Source organism: Chenopodium quinoa, unplaced genomic scaffold (assembly GCF_001683475.1).
Source record: "Chenopodium quinoa cultivar QQ74 unplaced genomic scaffold, ASM168347v1, whole genome shotgun sequence".
NCBI lineage: Eukaryota > Viridiplantae > Streptophyta > Magnoliopsida > Caryophyllales > Amaranthaceae > Chenopodium > Chenopodium quinoa.
The window spans coordinates 5,899-24,433 of NW_018745122.1; the positions used below are offsets into that span (position 1 = coordinate 5,899).

At 34.4% G+C, this 18,535-nt stretch overlaps 1 protein-coding gene across 1 annotated transcript; it reads left to right on the forward strand.

Moving 5' to 3' along the window:
* Positions 1–11,807: 11,807 nt before the first annotated feature.
* LOC110710098 (peroxidase 4-like) lies at positions 11,808–15,251 on the forward strand. The gene is made up of 3 exons (XM_021888364.1): positions 11,808–12,069; positions 13,013–13,207; positions 14,143–15,251. Exons 1-3 carry the CDS (start codon positions 11,890–11,892, stop codon positions 14,698–14,700), a joined length of 933 nt encoding a protein of 310 aa, XP_021744056.1. The 5' UTR covers positions 11,808–11,889; the 3' UTR covers positions 14,701–15,251.
* The last annotated feature ends 3,284 nt before the right edge of the window (positions 15,252–18,535 follow it).

Sequence of the window (18,535 nt, forward strand, 5' to 3'; positions counted from 1 at the left end):
GTCGGACCTAGAAATTGGATGGGAGAGGAATCTGCTCAAAAATATCCCTTTCTTTCTTGATCTTTTTCGGCGACCCTTCCATTAAGCTCCGGTTACAGGGCCGATTCGTCTTCACAGCAGTTCTCACTCTCTTTGAATCTTCAAACTCATGGGCCGTCACCTCCTTCGCCATTCCAACGGATTATTCCCCGACGGTTTCTGAATCTCCGCCTTCTCCAGCTTCACCTACTGAATCTTCTTCAGCGACTCCGACTGCTCCGAATGCTCCAACTGCTCATCTTGAGGATATGGCTCCGCGTTCTCCTGGTAAACTTCATCTCTGATCTTTCTCTCCTATTAAGAAGAAGGGATAAATGGTAATTAAATGGGTGCGACAGGTTACTAAGGTGTGACTGGCTAAGCGTGAAGCTTCTGCTGTAGCTCCGTCGGCCTCGCCTATCCTGGAATCGGAGGTGGGTAGTGTTTGCTCATCTGGTTGTTTGCCTTGTGTTCTTCCGTTCAAGAAGCGTAAGGGTCTAGATGGTTCGGTCTCTTCTAGCAGCTTGTCTGATGTAGGTTAGGTGGCTCCCCCTCCAGAGCCTTAAAGACAGGAATGAGAATTGGAGCATGGAATTGTAGGGGCATTGGGCAAGCGGACTCCCCTAAGGTTCCATACATTATGTCCTTGTCCCACTTATGGGTTGGATGTTGGTTTTTTGATGGAAACTATGCTCCCTGTAAATAAGGTTTTATAAAGGATAACATCTATTCCTATTTTGGGTAGTTGTGGTTTAGATGCTATAGGTTTAAGTGGTGGGTTTGTAGTATTTTGGTTAGCTCCGGTGTTGGTAGACCCGATATATATTTCTCCAAACTTTGTAGCTTGTAAAATATCAGTTGGAAATGAAATAAGACATGTAGTGTTTGTGTATGGTGCGCATCATTTAGCTGATAGATTAGAGGTTTGGACTTCCATTTCTAGCTTTGTTAGGACTCACCCTAATGTTTTGTTGATTGGAGACTTTAATCAGGTTGAATACCTTTTTGATAAAATTGGAGGTCTGCAATTTCCATGGCATGCTTGATTTTATTCACTGGCGTCTAGATTTGGGCCTCATTAATGTTCTTTTTACTGGTCCCACTTATACTTGGACTAATGGGCGCATTGATTCAAATCCGACTTTTGAATGATTGGATCGAGCCTATGCGACGTCTGATTGGTTCATTCAATACCCAAACCCGAATGTGACTCATCAACCAATTCTATTTTCTGATCATGCAACTATTATTTTCACTGACACGATGGACATGTCGCACTTTCGCCAGCCATACTGAATAGAAAATTGGTGTTTGGCTGCTAAGGATGTGTCGGAATTTGTTACTTCCATTTGCCTCGAGAACTTTCAAGGTTCATCTCAATTTTCTTTGTCTCGACGGTTGGCTGTAATCAGGGATAAACTCCGTAACTGGTGCTTATCTCACAGGACGTCATAGGGGATTAATTGGAGAGCTTTTTGTCAAGAGGTCACGACAAGTTTGCAGGCGTTGCACTCTCCATTGGCTTGCATACTGTTTCTTAATAACCGTAATGAGAAGGTAGAGGAAGCTCAAACTGTTTTTTTGTACTAGCGTTAGCGCACGAAGGTTTGGTGGGATGCTACGGGTGAATTTGGTTCGAAACTGCATTTTTCGGTGGTTCAGGCCAGGAAGCGGTGCAACATGATTCACATTCTTAAAGACTCTTCAGGTGCTTGGATCTTGGATAAGGAGGGTGTCCGTGCTTTGATCTTAAAGTTCAAGGATGCTGCAAGGTGTATAACTGAGGTCCTGAGGTCTGAGAAAATCTCTCCTCAAGATCCTTCCATATTTCCTGAGAAGAAGTCAAAAACAAAACACTCCTAGCAATCGAATTCTCCAAGGATCTCAGAATGTAAGAAATGATTATAGCATCACATCTTTTCCAGGCACCACAATTTGGATGATCTTCAGCTGGTTTCGGCAAACTTCCATCAATGAAACCTAACTTATTCTTCGTTGCAAGCGCAATGATCATACTCCTCTTCCATTCACCATAAGCCTCACCAGAAAACTTTTCAGAAACAATAGGCAAAGCAGTATTCTCAGATGGATTGATGTAATAAGGTGAAGTTGGATCAGAAGTTACTGGAACTGAAGAATTTGCCGCCATTTTCAATCAAGAAATTGTGTATAAATGGAAGAAACAACAGATTGATTGATTCAATCTATGATATTATCAAAGGAAATTGCTCAAACTCTCACGATTTCTTATAGAAATATGCAGAAATTCGAAGCTACTATAATCTGATTGTTTGATTACAATCAACAAAAAAAAACACATAAATCTGACTTGATGCGGAAGAAAATCAGATCAAAACTGAGAGATTAGAACAAGAATCTTAGTGATTTCACTGTAATAATCGAAGAATTCGAAGATCTTTGAGCTCCTGCTCTGATACCATATTGAAAATCACAGTGAAGAACATTTGATCTTGAGAGAGAAAGTTAGAGAGAGAGAAGAGATTTTTATTGATTAATTGATCAAAATGATCTTAGGACAGCTTACAGATATTTATAGAGAAGTTTGTTACAAGCAGCTAACAACTTTACTACAAAACGCATCATTCTGTTATTGCATAACAGAATTCTAACAAACTACTGCTGACTCTTCATCTGACGTGTCATGATGATTATCATCATCATCAAGGCCTGTTCTCATTAATCGAACTCAGCTAAACTGAACTGAATTTATTAGAGCTGAACTGAACTAAATTGAACTTATTAGAGATGAACTGAACTTAAAAGAGCTGAACTGAACTAAATTGAGCTTATTAGAGATGAACTGAACTGAATTGAATTGAACTGGACTGGAATGAAATAAATATTTTATAAGAGAAAGAAATTATGAGCTGAACTGAACTTATTAGAGCTGAATAGAACTAAAAATAATCGTATGAGAAGAGGCCCTTAGTAGAAATAATTTAGAAATGAGTACTTAACTATATATTGATAAGATGGTCTAAATTGAATTTAAGGTAATTTGACATCGGGTTAGGTCAATAACAAGTTAGATGGAGTTCGAAATGGGTCACGAACAATTCAGATTGAATTTGGATCAATAACAAGTCGTGTTGATTTTGGGTTAGGTTAGTAACCAATCAGGTTAAAATTCGAGTCGGATTAGTAACAGGTCAGGTAGAATTCGGATCGGGTTAGTATAGGTCGGGTTAAATCTTGATTTTAACGGGTTAAAATGGGTTTGGTTTAATCTCGATTCAGGTCAGGTTCAGTTCAGGTCAATAATTTACGGGTTATATTCAAGTCGGGTCATTTCTAGGTGGGTTCATGTTCGGGTTCGGGTCTCAAATACTCGGGTTAACTCGGGTCTAGGGTTGTTTCCAGGTCGTGTCACATCGGGTTCAAGGTCACCCTTTTTTTTTCTGGATTCAAACAAGTCGGTTAATAATTGGGTTCGGGTAATTTTTCGGGTCAGGTCAGCTTTTAACGATTCTAGTGTGCACTTTTTTTTTTTTTTTTTTTTTTTTTTCCTTTCCACGAGCACCTTAAAAGATTATAACATCCCTCTTCCTTTAAAATTAAAATAAAGATAGTTTTAAAAAAATAAAGCAAACCTTTTTTTATTCTTCAAATATAAGAAGCCAACCTATTAGCAAAGATAATAAAGAAAAAAAAAACGAAATTTAATTAAATATTGAACAATCAACAAAATTTATAAATTAATTACTTAAATTAAGTCCAAAATTAACTACATAAGCTATAAAATTAAAATTATCTTCCATAAACTATAAACTTACATTTAGATTATATTTTATTAACTTTGATATTACCTCATATTTAAAACTGTGCATTAGTATTGATGTTCATATTTCCATAACAAAATATTGTCAATCAAGTTTATATCTTATACTTCATCCATTTTCTTTAAGATGCAACACACCCTTTAGCGCGATAATTAAGAATGGTGGGGTTTACATGATATAATAAACTTTAAAATAGGATGAGTGGTTGTTAGGAGTGTAATTTAGTGGGTCATGTGCTTTAAATAAGAGATATAATATATTTTTTTCCCTAAAATAACTTTCCTTTTATAATGTGTTGCAAGTATTGTGACATTTCCTTTTTAGAGAAGTGTTGCAAATAAAAGAAAACGGAGGAAGTATGTTATTTAGTCCAGGTACCTTCCTAATTGTCTACATTCATCCTTTTTATTTATTTTTTTATTTTACTTTTACTCCCTCCGTCCCATAATATAATTCCTACTATGTTTTTTTTTTTTTTTTTTGATATTTAAGAAATGGGAGGTGAAATAGAAATAGTAGATTAAAAATGGAAAAACATGGATAAAAGTTAGACATAAAGACAAAGCAAGTGGATAAATTTAAGGGAAAAAGTACAGTTATAGACAAAAGATATAGGGAGAAAGTGGAAATTAAAGAAGTATTACCTCTGTTACAGGTTATGTGCAACGATTTGACATAAAGCAGAGAGGGAAAATGTCTAATCGTTGCACATAACCTATACGGAGGTAGTACAATACAAGTAGATAATTTAAGGGTAAATTAGAAAGTTTAATGAATAAAGTTAAAAAAATACGGGTATAAAGTTCTTTACATAATCTAAAAATAGAAACAGGTTCAACATTTTGGGTCTCTTAAATAGAAAAACAGGAATTATATTATTGAACGGAGGGAGTATTTTTTTTGACAGCTCTACCCTTATCCGTGGTACACATGAATCAATATATTTATTTTCATATAATATTTTATCCTTAACATTTTTTTTTTCAATTATACTATCTAAGTTTTTTTTTTTTTTTTTTTTTTTTTTTTTTTTTTTTTTTTGATATGTTTATTCTATAACATTTGCCACTAAACTATTTTAAAGACTAATAACTCTATAAATTATCTACATTGTAATTTACAATGAGACGATCTAAGAAGCAGTTTCTAGTTTGGTTCTTCGGCATCTCATCATTGATAGCTTGTTGAACAAGAGGATACATGTACGGAGTATCAAATGTCATGTGTAGTTTTTGTATATTTTGTTAGGAGAACTAGACTACTAGAGAGTAGGGATGTCAGTGGGGCGGGTCAAATAGGAGATTCGCCCCATCCCCGCCCCAGTGGGGCGGGGATGGGTCTTGGTTTGGCGGGTGATGGGGCGAAGATGAGGATGAATTGAAAACCATACTCGTCATGGGTGATGGGGCGGGGGTGGATTTTAGGTTGTACCCACATTTATATATCTTATAAAACAAATTCTATACTTTTATACTATTTTATATATATTTATGTAAAATAAAATATTAATTACAACACTTTGTAATATACTTATATTATAAACAAAAAAATGTGTAATATTTAGAATGATTTTTTTTTCTTTTTAATGTAATCTATATTAAGAGTCTGTTCTCATTGCCTGAACTCAGCTGAACTGAACTGAGCTGAACTGAGCTGAACTGAACTGAACTGAAATGAATATTTTATAAGAGAAGGAAATTAGGAGCTGAACTGAACCGAACTGAACTGAATTTCAACGTAAGAGAACATGCCCTAATTATGTAGGATTGTGTATTTGAAAGGTGGAGGTTAGGTGGGTCTTGGGTGGGGATTAGGCGGGTCTTTGGCGGGGATTAGGTGGGGATGGATATCCAAGTGGAGGGTGGGGCGGGGATGGTTTTGGAATTGTACCCGCCGGGGCGGGGATAGGGATGAATTTTAGACCCGTTGCGGGGATGTGGATGGGGATGGGGATGAAAATGTTAGGTGGGGATAGGGATGGGAATGCCAACATGCGCCCCGCCCCGCCCTGCCCCATTGACATCCCTACTAGAGAGGATTGGTAATGTGATTGAATACAAAATGTTGTTGAGCAAAACGAAACATGAATTTGCAAGACTTGATTAGATATAGAATTGAGGTAATTATGAAATTCATATGAATCCAAATGAAATGACTTGTATTGAACTAAAGTGAATTGACCTAAACTAAAGTCAAATGATTTGAATCTTAGGGAAATGAATTCCTCCATTTCACTCCTTAACCAAATAAGGAAACTCATTTCCTTCATTTCTCCCCACTATTTCTTACCCAAATAATGTGTACATGTTAAGAGAAGATGTGCATATAATAGGATTCGACTATTGAACCAATAACTATCTTTAATTAGGAGAAGATGTGATGTTAGGCAGACATCTAGCAATATGGGACAATAGGAGTGATGATCTTTGAATTTGCATAGTCAAGTTCTTCTCAATTAATTAAATGTAAATATAAACCTTAGGTAATCGAAAGAGAAATGTCAACCAATTGATAATTTTGATTTAAAGGGACATTGCATCTTACAACAACATGCATGGATTAGGAATTTGAAATAATCAATAGTTATGTAAATGTTCCCCCTCCCCTAGCCTTTGTTTTCACTGACCTGACTCCACTTAGGTATACTTTTATTCTAAATATACTTGGAAAAATGTGCTTAATTAATTTCGTGTACTTGAATAAAAACTACCCAAATTTGATTCACAATTTTGTCACATTAAAAATATTAGTTTGAAAAGGTTTAGACATGTATGATACCAATAATTAATAAGATAGTAGCGTAGTGTCGGTCTATAAATACGTACACCGGAACGTGCAGAAGTACTTGATATACGTTGCATAACTTTGACTGATAGATCTAGGAATTTCGATGTGGAAATGAAAAGCTAAACTTGACATGCCTTCATAAGTTCATAATCATGGAATTCTTCTACAAGCTTTAAACCATAGCTTGAATAGTGGAGATAAAGATTGACAATCATCTCACCTAGCTAAAAGGGAAATGTCACAATAGTTGCAACACACTATAATGGGAAAATATTTTATGTCAAAAGTTGTACTATAACCCTTATTATAATCTCATAGCCCACTAAATTATCCTCTTAACAATCTCTCTCCTCCTTTTTAAGTGTTCTAAATCACATGTGACTCACTTTTCTTAAATACCGTGAAAAAGGGGAGAAAGTAGGTAATTACATACTTTGTTGCAAAATGATTTAATTAAATTCATATGATCATATGACGAGAGCTGATATACATACAACCATTGTAGGTTGTCCCTACATACAACACCATTAAAATTTTGACACATCATTAGAAAAAGGGAGAAAATTAGAAGTCAAATATATATTGAATATAATAGAACTTGGGTCCATTGTTCTAGCCAATCAAAACATGACAAATTAGAGTTGTATGTAGGGACCACATACAACAATTGTATGTGTAGCCTTTACCTCATATGACTTGGTTATCACTTACACAAGCTTAAGAGCCCCTTGGAGAAAGGGTTCATTTAAGAGCTACATAAGTTGTAATCCTATAATTTATCAATAAGATACTTGTACTTTAAAGTATTAGCGATTCTTAAACCAAAAAGTACACAGGGTCAAGATTTTAACCTTTAACCTTTACTCAAAAATATACTCGTATTGCAAAGTACTTAAACCATTGTGACACAAGTTCCAGCAGGCTTACAACAATTGTTCTTGTGGGTTGTTATTCATAACATTATGATTAGTTCCATTTGTTGACTATTGCCAATAGGTAAGATTTAATCAAGATTAGAATTATTTAATAGCGACTGGCGACACCGTGGGCCAGCTGACACACACCAAGTAACCCCTAATCGACTGGGGCGTAACACTTGATTGACCGAATAACTCCTAACTGACCAAATTACCCTTGACCGAGTAACTCCGGACCGAGTGAGTAACCCTCGACCGAGTAACCACTGATCAACCAAGTAATCCCTAACCGACTTAGTAACTCCACACCGAGTGAGTAACCCCTATAACACTAACAAAGTAACCCCAACCCCATAATTATTGGCCACACGATGTGACCAACTACATATAAAAGTTTGTATTACTAGCAATGCGTGTATATAAAAATACTATGTGAGATCATTTTTAATTTCTATATGACTTTTTATGATAAATATTTTTAGATATTATGATTAATTGTAGGCATTGGTGCCATGGAAAAAAAAAACAAAAAAGGATATAACATAATTAAAACTTGTGGGAGTGTGTTTATTGAAATTGGAAATATAAATATATAATTCATCTATATTGACAAGATAATTTATCATATACGATATAATTAATTATAGCGTGTTTTGAGTGCGTTCATCACACCACATGATCGCTTGTAAATGAACAAAGTAACTCTTAGGCCCTGTTCACATTTATTTAATTTCAGTTCAGTTCAGTTCAGCTCTGCTCCAATCAGTTCAGTTCAGTTCAGCTCCAATCTGTTAAATTCAGCTCATAATTCCCTCTCTCATAAAAATATTCATTTCAGCTTAGTACAGTTAAGTTCAGTTCAGCTCCAATCAGTTCAGTTCAGCTCAGTTCAGTAAATGTGAACATGTCCTTATAACATTGATCAACTAACACATACGACTGAGTAACCCTTATAACGTTATTAAGTAACCCTTATAACTAACACCGACGAAGTAACCTCTGTAACAATGATCGAATAATCCCTATAACACTAATGAAGTAACCACATGATGGTAGGCCATACGGTGCCACATATAAAATTTTGTGAATTACTTATGTCCCCCACTCTTTTTATTAATCAATATATATATTATTTGTTTATAAATGTTCTTTTTTTTTATTTGACAAAGGTTTTCCCTTTATTTTGTCATAATCGTAATACTTTGACTTTTTCACTATTTATATGTTTATTTTGACGATAATTTTTTACCATTATATGTATACTAAACATATATGGCCATGTAAAATATTTTTGGATTAGTGTATTTAAGTATATTTTCATTGTATTAAGGGCCTTTTCTCTTACGTTGAAATTCAGTTCAATTCAGTTCAGTTCAGCTCAGTTCAGTTTAGCTCAATTCAGTTCAGTTCAGTTCATTTCAGCTCAGTTCAGCTCAGCTCCTAATTTCCTTCTCTTATAAAATATTCAGTTCAGTTCAGTTCAGTTCAGTTCAGCTGAGTTCAGTCAATGAGAACAGGCCCTAACCTTTTATACAATCTAATGAAAATATACTACATCCGTTAAGTATTAGTTGCAAATTTGGGGTAATATTTGAGATATATAGTTGCAACTAATATTTAATAGAGGTAGTAATTACAAATTAAATATTAATGGTCAAAATTGTGCATTGATATGTGTGCCAGTCAAGCAAAGATCTGGCTTGGGATATATGTCCATTTTATATAGTGATTTATCTCGTCCCTTGGTCATATTTAGGAGTATTTTTGGCTCTACGGATCTATTTTTATTACCAATATGCATTTTCTAGTGTTTTCGTAGATTTTGGTATTGCTTTGTAGGAAATTGCAGATTTGGAGTATTTCCCCGGAGTTAGTTGAGCCACTATGAGCATTGAATTTGGATCGCATTGATATGACCATATTGCATAGCCCAAGATCGTGTCAGAGTAATTAAGAACTGTAATTAAGGGCTTGCGAAGAAGAAGAAGCTGAGGCATTGGACTTGCTTCATAGAAGAAAATATTTGGATTGGGCCGAGTAAAGGATCCCAAACGAGGAATCCAATGTTACCTGATGGACTTGCCCGATCGACAAGTGTTCTCGCCTTGAGGCGCGCCCGACCGCGCGAGGAAGAGAAAGAGCAGCAACATCTCTTCTGAAGGCGTGTCCTACCGGGCGAAAGAGATTGAAGGAGCACCATGAGGCTTATCGGCCTGGTCGACCAGTCATGCTTCCTACCGGGCGCGTGTTTTTGAGGGCGTTTAGAGATGACTAATCATAGTCTTAGTTTAGATTTCTTAGCTTTAATATAAATACGCTTTTGTCAAGCGAAACTATTACATCTTCCATTAGTTAAAAATTCCAAATTTTAGTTTTAAGCTTACATTAGTATTTTGTTCTCTCAACACTCTTTGGTTTATGCAATTTATTAATTCCATTTATTTTGGTAACGATTTTCTTCTTTTTATTTCTCGTAATTTAAATACTTTGATTAGTTATGTCTTGTTTAATTGTTTTCTTAGGTTAGATTTCAATATGTGTGAGTAGTTTATTTCTACGGTTAGGGGGTGATTTATTATTGATGATTGTTAATGCTTTAGTTAATTTCCTATTGATTGATTTAATGCTATTCAATTAGATTAGGCATGGTTTCACTGTTTAAGTTATGCAATATTGATTTGAGATTCGGCAAATGAGAATTGATGTTTAGGCTTAGTTTCAATAGGCAGATTAATTTATAAATGGTTAAGTCAAGATTTGAGAGATGCGATTTAATACCGCTAGATTTACTCTGTGATTGTAATACGTAGCAAAGTCTTTTATGATCTTATTAATTGATGCATTGATTTTTATGCTTTACATACCCCTGAGTATTATTGGTGAACCTATACCCTAGGCTTTGATTTATTGTTATTCCTATTATTCTTATTCACGTTAGTTTATTTATTTCCCTTAGTTTAATTCTCATAAAATTATATTTGTTACATGATAATTTAGACCATATCAATTCTTTAGGAGTAGAAATACATTGCTTTCACGTGGATTCGACCCTACTTCCCTATCTATTTTAGGTAGAGGACTTAAGAATTACTTTTGATTTGGTGATATGACTAGAACCGTCAAAATTTATAATAATACAGAGGGAGTAATATTAAAACAAATGAAACGCATTGCAACCTATTGCAAATCAAACTACTCACAAGTTGCAGGCTCCAAAGCACTTTTTCGTGTCAGATCGGATCAGGTTTGTCGCATAAGTTTTTGATTTTTGACACCTCTAAGGACGTAAGATTGCAAATCCAGATGGGTGTGCAATGACTTTATAATATGGATTAATTTAATTACTCTATTAGCAAGGGTTTTGCTTAGGCAATTTAAGAGCATGTTATGTTCACATTTACTCAAGTGAGCTGAACTGAATTGAACTGAACAAAACTGAATAGAGTTGAAATGAATATTTTATGAGAGAAGGAAATTAGGAGCTGAACTAAAATAAACTGAACCGAACCGAATTGATTGGATCTGAACTTAACTGAACTGAATTGAAATTAAGTTGAAATGAACAGACCCTGAGTCTTTAATTAGGCTAACTAATCCTAAGGTCCAACTAAGTTGGTTTGTCCTAAAAGGCTTAGGCTGGGTTAATTGGGTTCCTAAAGGGATTTTCAATCAATTTTTGGGTTTTTTTTTTTTTTTTTTTTTTTTTTTTTTTTTTTTTTTTTTTTTTTTTATCTTTGGGTATGTAATAAGCTGATGATTAGAGATCTCATGATTGGTGATTTTATACTCTATCATGCTCCGTCACATAAGATCATTTGGACTTGAAATGTTGATGCAATGAACACAGGGCTCCTTATACCTAGGATCAGATTCTTGATTCCATATAAAAGGAACAACTCAGCCAAAAACATAATCTGATGGTTAAATCCCCAATCTCCATGATTGATTTTATTACTCTATCGATTCCTTTGGGTAAGATTGGCTTGAAGAAAATACATACGATCTATGAGCAAGAGTGATTATTACTCAATCATTTACTATACATACATCGTACCCAAGAGTATGAAGTGAATATTTTTGTTTAAGTTTGAAGAAGGGAATGAAAGAGTAATAATTATAGAAATGATATTCTGAAATGGACTGGCAGGGTGTACGTGTTCTGGGGCTAGATTTGAAATGTCTACCCCCATTTAATTTGCAACTAATCCTAATTACTCCCTTACATGCGGTGTCTTCCATTTTATACTCCAATATTGGTTACTAGTAAGTCTAGTGTGTATATATATATATGAAACTCAAAGCATATAATATATTCATCAACTCTACTTTCGCTTTGCCATAATTAGCAAGCTAGAAGCAAGTTAATTATGGCTTCCAAATTGATATGTTTTTTGGTAATCTTTTCTCTAACATCACTTTTTATGGGTGCCTCTAGTTGCCCTAATGTTGAACAAATTGTGTACAATACTATGAAGCAAGCCGTTAGTAAGGAACCACGTATGGGTGCATCTATTCTTCGCTTGTTCTTCCATGATTGCTTTGTCAACGTAAGTATTTTCGAATCTATAATCTTATTATTTATTTAAGTTTTTTTTTTTATTTATTTTTTTTATTTTTTTTATTGCAATACCATGTTCTATGTACATTATTAAACAATATACTACGACGTATGAAAAATTATTATGCAAAGATGGGAGAATTTCGTTATTTCCTTGTAATGTCATTATTGATTGTAATATTGTTGCATTTTTCTAGAAAGAAAATGGTTGGGAGGATGATGATTAGTTTGGACAATTATGGGTCCCTAGACAATTATATAGAAGGTTTAGAGAAAATGATGGATGTTATCTACATAAAAAAAAACTGAGTGAGAAAATGAAGAATTAAAAAATATATATACTTCGTATATAATACTAACGTTACATGATCTATTGTCAAGGAAAAAAAAATGCTTTACCTAGGGTTAGAGACCGGTTGCATAGTGAGGTTTGATCGCATTCATTAATATCATGAGAGACAACCCTAACCAATGGATAATATACAACTTTGATAGAAGCATATATATATATATATATATATATATATATATATATATATATATATTAATAAATGATCTAATTTATTTTTAATATTGGCACAATGGTTAATTAAATATGATCCATACTTTTTAGGAAAAATCACATCTTTTTTGTCACACCCCTAAATAATAATAGATTAATAGAAGTACATACATAAAAGTCTTTGACCTAATTTTATCTCATAATGAATATAAAGGTTCATCCAAATAAATCATGTGATTAATTTAGTTATTAGAAATTATAAAAGAAATGTACGCTGAGTAGTAATTGTGAACAAAGAAAGTATATATGGCCGTTTTATATTTACGCTAAAGGATCAATTAAAATAGACTGGAATCAATATATACACTATATTGTTCATCTATTAGACTAACTCATTCATGTTTTTTTCATTCATTTCCGGTAACATTAGGGTTGTGATGCATCTGTACTCCTAGATGATACACCAACATTTACAGGGGAGAAAACTGCTAAAGCAAATGCAAACAACTCAATAAGGGGTTTTGAAGTGATTGATGCAATCAAGTGTAATCTTGAAGCTGCTTGCCCCCAAACTGTATCGTGTGCAGACATTCTAGCTCTTGCATCACGAGACGGAGTTAGATTGGTAAGCACATAAAACTCATAAAAATACTTTGGATTATAGATTTCATTGTGCACATAAATCTAAAGATTAATTAGTTTGTATTACTACTCCCTATCACTTGAGCTTCATTCATTGTTTAAGAACAAAAAGAAAAACATTACAAAATAAGCCATATTGCTTACTTCCTCCCTATTTTCCAAGCATAGGAAAATTGAAAAATACATGCAATGTTTTAGCTAGCATCTGTAACAAAAATGTGAATAAATCTATAATCTATAATAATATATACAGTCTGGTATATAATAATATATATTTTTTCTCCGTTTCTTTATAGTTGCAACATACACTTTATTGATATGGTATTTAAGACAAATAGATCTCACATGATATAATACACTTAAAAAGGGGTTAAGAGGTTGTTAGAGGTATAATCAAGTGGCCATGAGCTTTAAATAAAGATAATAGTACAATTTTCACCATAAAAATCTTCCATTTATGTGTGTTGCAACTATTATAATATTTTCATTATAGGAAAGTGTTGCAATTATAAAGAAACAAAGGAAATAATCCGTATTAAAAAGCGTTTCAAATTGCATTAATCTTGTCACGTCGCTCATTCCATCATCTTTAATTCATCTAAGTGTTAACGTTTATGTCATCCCTTATAAACATGCATGGTTGGTATACAATATGAACCCATTGCAACCACAAGTTTGATAATAATCCCATTTGCTTATCTAAGTTGAAGTACATTGCATTGTATTATTTCAGAACCATATTAATGACAATTGAAAATGAAAAATGAAGTTGAATACAATAACTCAAGACGTACATTGTCTATTTATCCCACCAAAACTAGTTATTCAATTTAAACACCTCAATTTGTTCTTATCAAAATTTATTATTTTAAGATCCTACCACTTGATGTACCTAACTATATGTTCTCACATTTGTAGTTAGGAGGGCCCACATGGAAAGTACCACTAGGTAGAAGAGATGCAAGAACAGCAAGCCTAAGCTTGGCAAACCAAAACCTTCCACCCCCACGTTCAAGCCTTGCTAACCTCACTTCCCTCTTTGCAAGACAAAACTTAAACATCAACGAAATGACCGCCCTCTCCGGCGGCCACACCATCGGCCTCGCTCGTTGCATCAACTTCCGACCCCACATTTACAACGACACCGACATAGATCCCACCTTTGCAGCCACTCGCCAAGCCAACTGCCCTAAACAAGCTGGGAATGGAGACTTCAACTTAGCCCCTCTTGATCGTCAAACACCAAACAAATTCGACAACGATTATTTTCAAAACCTTGTTCAAAAACGCGGTCTATTACATTCGGATCAAGAGCTTTACAATGGTGGTTCTCAAGATTCCTTGGTGAAGAAGTATAGTACTAATCAAGCTGTTTTCTTTCAAGATTTTGTTGCAGCGATGATCAAGATGGGGAACATTAAGCTTCTTACTGGTACTAAAGGAGAGATTAGAAAGAACTGTCGCGTTATCAATTAGATTATTGTTAATATCATCAGTTTATTTCATACTTCTGGTTTTAATTACACTTGTACGTACTATATATAAATGGAAATTTTGTGAAAAACTACCTATTATAGTTCAGAATTTGCGAGAAACTACCTATTAAAAAAATGTTGTAATTGACTACCTAATTTTCGAAAAATGTTGTAATTTACTACCTTACGCCGGATTATGAATGAGTTTGACCAAAGTTCTCCGATGTTGACTTGGTCACTTGACCATCACGTGACACTTAATGACCCTTTTCTTTCACCAAGTGTCACGTGACCAAGTCAATGCCGGAGAATTTTGGTCAAACTCATTCATAATCCGGCATAAAGGTAGTAAATTACAACATTTTTAAAAAAATTAGGTAGTCAATTACAACATTCTTTTTAATAGGTAGTTTCTCGTAAATTCTAGATTATAATAGGCAGTTTTTCACAAAATTTCCTATATAAATATATGATTTGTATTAATTGTTGTTAGTGTTGTTACGTGGAAGTTGGAATTATATCCGAGTGATTTATGGATGTGAAAATTGAAAAGGACAGTGTAATTATGTACTCCATTTCTTACTCCGTATTATAAAATAAACTTGCATGCGAATGGAGTCGTATAATATTGGGATTTTTTACATCATAAGATGATGATGTGTCAGATTATAAATGGTCAATTATTTTTATTTATTTAAAAGCCTAAATGTATTATACATGTAATTTTTTTTAACAATACGTAATTATAGTTTTTTAAATTTAATTTTTATCTTTTTAAGATCATTTTCGAAAAATTAGATTAAAATTAAAATTTAGAAAATAAAAAATTCATCATTTTTCAATAATGTTCTTCATTCATGTTCAACAATGTTCTTCATTCATGTCATAGATTAACAACCTATTCCCAAAATCATTGTTATTTGTGAAAGTATACTCAAATCCGGCCTAAAATCCTCATTAAAACTCATAAATGAATTGTTTTGTAGAGTTTCGCTTTTTTTAGTTTTGTTTTTTAGGTTCTGTTCATTAAAAAATCTCAACAACAATCTCATTTTTAAGTATTTGTTAAAGAAGAATTATATTGATAGGTGTTTTGCAATATCATAGTGGTCGGCGACATAGTGATTTAGGTTGAATGATTGGCGTTCTTCCAATTGTATAAATTGAGAAGACGACTATTTTTTTTTTTTTTCGAGTCCCATCAGTTTGATCGGCACAAATTAATTAATTTTTCGCAAACTTGTTCGTGGATTAGGTAGTGACCTAAACTACTTTTGGTCATTGCATATAAGAATTATATGCTCTGTTTATATTTAAGGCATTTACCTTATGTATACGTTGGGCGTGACCTCATAATTATATACTAAACCATAGCATTGATGGCTACAAATCTACAACAAGGGGGTGAAAGGTATAAACTAGGAAAGAATATCTACAGTCAACTAATTTACAATTATTCAAGTCATAGGCTATAAACTAGGAAGGAAAATAATACACCTAACTAATTCACATTTACAAAGATATATACAATATATGTTTAGCATACAATATATTTAACACTTTCAAACATATATCATAATGGTTTATTGACGAAAGGTATATCAATTATTATAATTACCAAAATTTATCCTATTATTAAATATTAGTTATAATCTTATAATTTATTTTATAATAACCAAAATTATCCCTGTTTTATATATTAGTTGTTTTCCATTCAAAAAAAAAAATATGTTAGTTATTATCCTATAATTAGTTTAATATTGTAATTAACAGAATTTATCCTATTTTAAATTATGTTTCATATTTTTGAGAATGAATAAAAATTGAATGTTTAAATCATGATGAATTTTATATTGTGATATAATTGAGTCGATAAAAATGATGATGATGATGATGATGATGATGATGTTTAATTCTAGGACGGGTTGTGGCTTTTGCGGCTCATCGAAAGCGGCTACTGCTGCTACTACTGCTGCTGCTGCTGCTGCTACTGCTGCTACTACTGCTGCTGCTACTGCTGCTTACTACTACTGCTGCTGCTACTGCTGCTACTACTACTGCTGCTGCTGCTGCGGCTGCGGCGGCTGCTGGCTGCTGCTGCTGCGGTTGCGGCTGCGGCTACTGCGGCTACTGCTGCTACTACTACTACTACTTACTACTCTACTACTACTCTACTGTGCTACTGCCTGCTACTGCTACTGCTACTTGCTACTGCTACTGCTACTGCTACTGCTAGCTGCTACTGCTGCTGCTGCTGCTGCTGCTGCTGCTGCTACTACTGCTGCTGCTGCTGCTGCTACTGCTACTGCTACTTTCTTCTACTGCTACTACTTACTGCTACTGCTACTGCTACTGCTACTTACTGCTACTTACTGCTACTGCTACTCCTACTGCTGCTGCTACTCCTACTGCTGCTGCTACTGCTGCTGCTACTGCTGCTGCTACTGCTGCTGCTGCTACTACTGCTGCTACTACTACTGCTACTACATCCAAGAATCCGTTAGTGGGGCTCACTTTTGACACATGTCACTTCATTTATTGGATTAAAAAAATTTATTATTTTTTTTAAGAAAAAGAAAAATCCTAAATTGCTAAACCAGCCACCACCGCCGATGGGTTCCCACCACCGTCACCCAAACCTAACCCCCGAAGCTCCGAGACCGTCGCTGAACCACCGTCGTCACCATACCCCGCCCCAAAACCTCCGATACTGTCACCACACCATCGAAACCCCAACCTAAACTAGCCGAAACCCCAACCCACATCGTCGCCGAACCACCGTCAGCCGAAACCTAACCCTACCCAGCCAAAACCTCCCAGCCACTTCGATTCCTCCTCGAAAAACCACCCCTGTACTTCCGCTTCACCTTCAAACCAGTCGAAAACCACTTTCGAAGCCCTAGCTAGGTCGATTTTGCGGTGAGGCGACGACATGGGTGGTTTTCGGTGGTTCGTGGTAAGGGTTTGCACGAACTGATTGGTGGGATTTGCGCGGGGGGAGGGGGCCGTGGTGGGTGGGGTTGTCGGCGTCAGTATGAGTCTCCGACTGTGGAGTCGCGGCCGCCGGTGGTGGGCTAGTGGCTGGGTTAGGGTTATAGAGTGTTTTTCTTTTTTTTTTTTTTTTACCTTTATTTTTTAAACCAATGTCTTATTGCCACGTGTCTATCTTGGGTCCCACTAACGAATTTCATCCAAAATTCAGTTAGAAGGTGGTGAAATCCAATTTTTGGATTTTTTGTGGTGTTATTTTAAAAAAAATCCCAATAATAATAATAATAATAATAATAATAATAATGTCACTATTCTAACTAAATAGGAGAAACAATTAATACTAGACAATAGACATGACCTAATATAATAAAATTTATGTAATTTCCTTACTTTATATAAGGTGGTTGAATATTTGTTTTAAAAATGAAAAGAAAATTATGTAGCTTACTTACATTATATAACACGCTTCCATATTTATATATTTGTACTCCAGGTAATTAATGACCTAAACATTTCTAAGTCATAACATTTTTATTTAATGTTATTTAATTAGTGTATCCTCTTTCTTAAAGTATCAATTGAAAGTCTAATAGATTTAAGTTTATCACTTTATAAATGAAAATGTTATCATCTTTAATTCATTGTTGTAACACTATCCTAAATAGAAATATCACAATAGTAATAACACACTATAAAAAGGAATGTTTGGGGGATTTTTCTATGTGACTGGCTTCAACGTGTGGCTGGGGTTACTCGGTCAGGGGTGACTCGAGTTAGTCCTAACCGAGTAACCCCTCAAGTAACCTCTAATTGAATATTCCCACGAGTAACCCCTGATCGAGTAA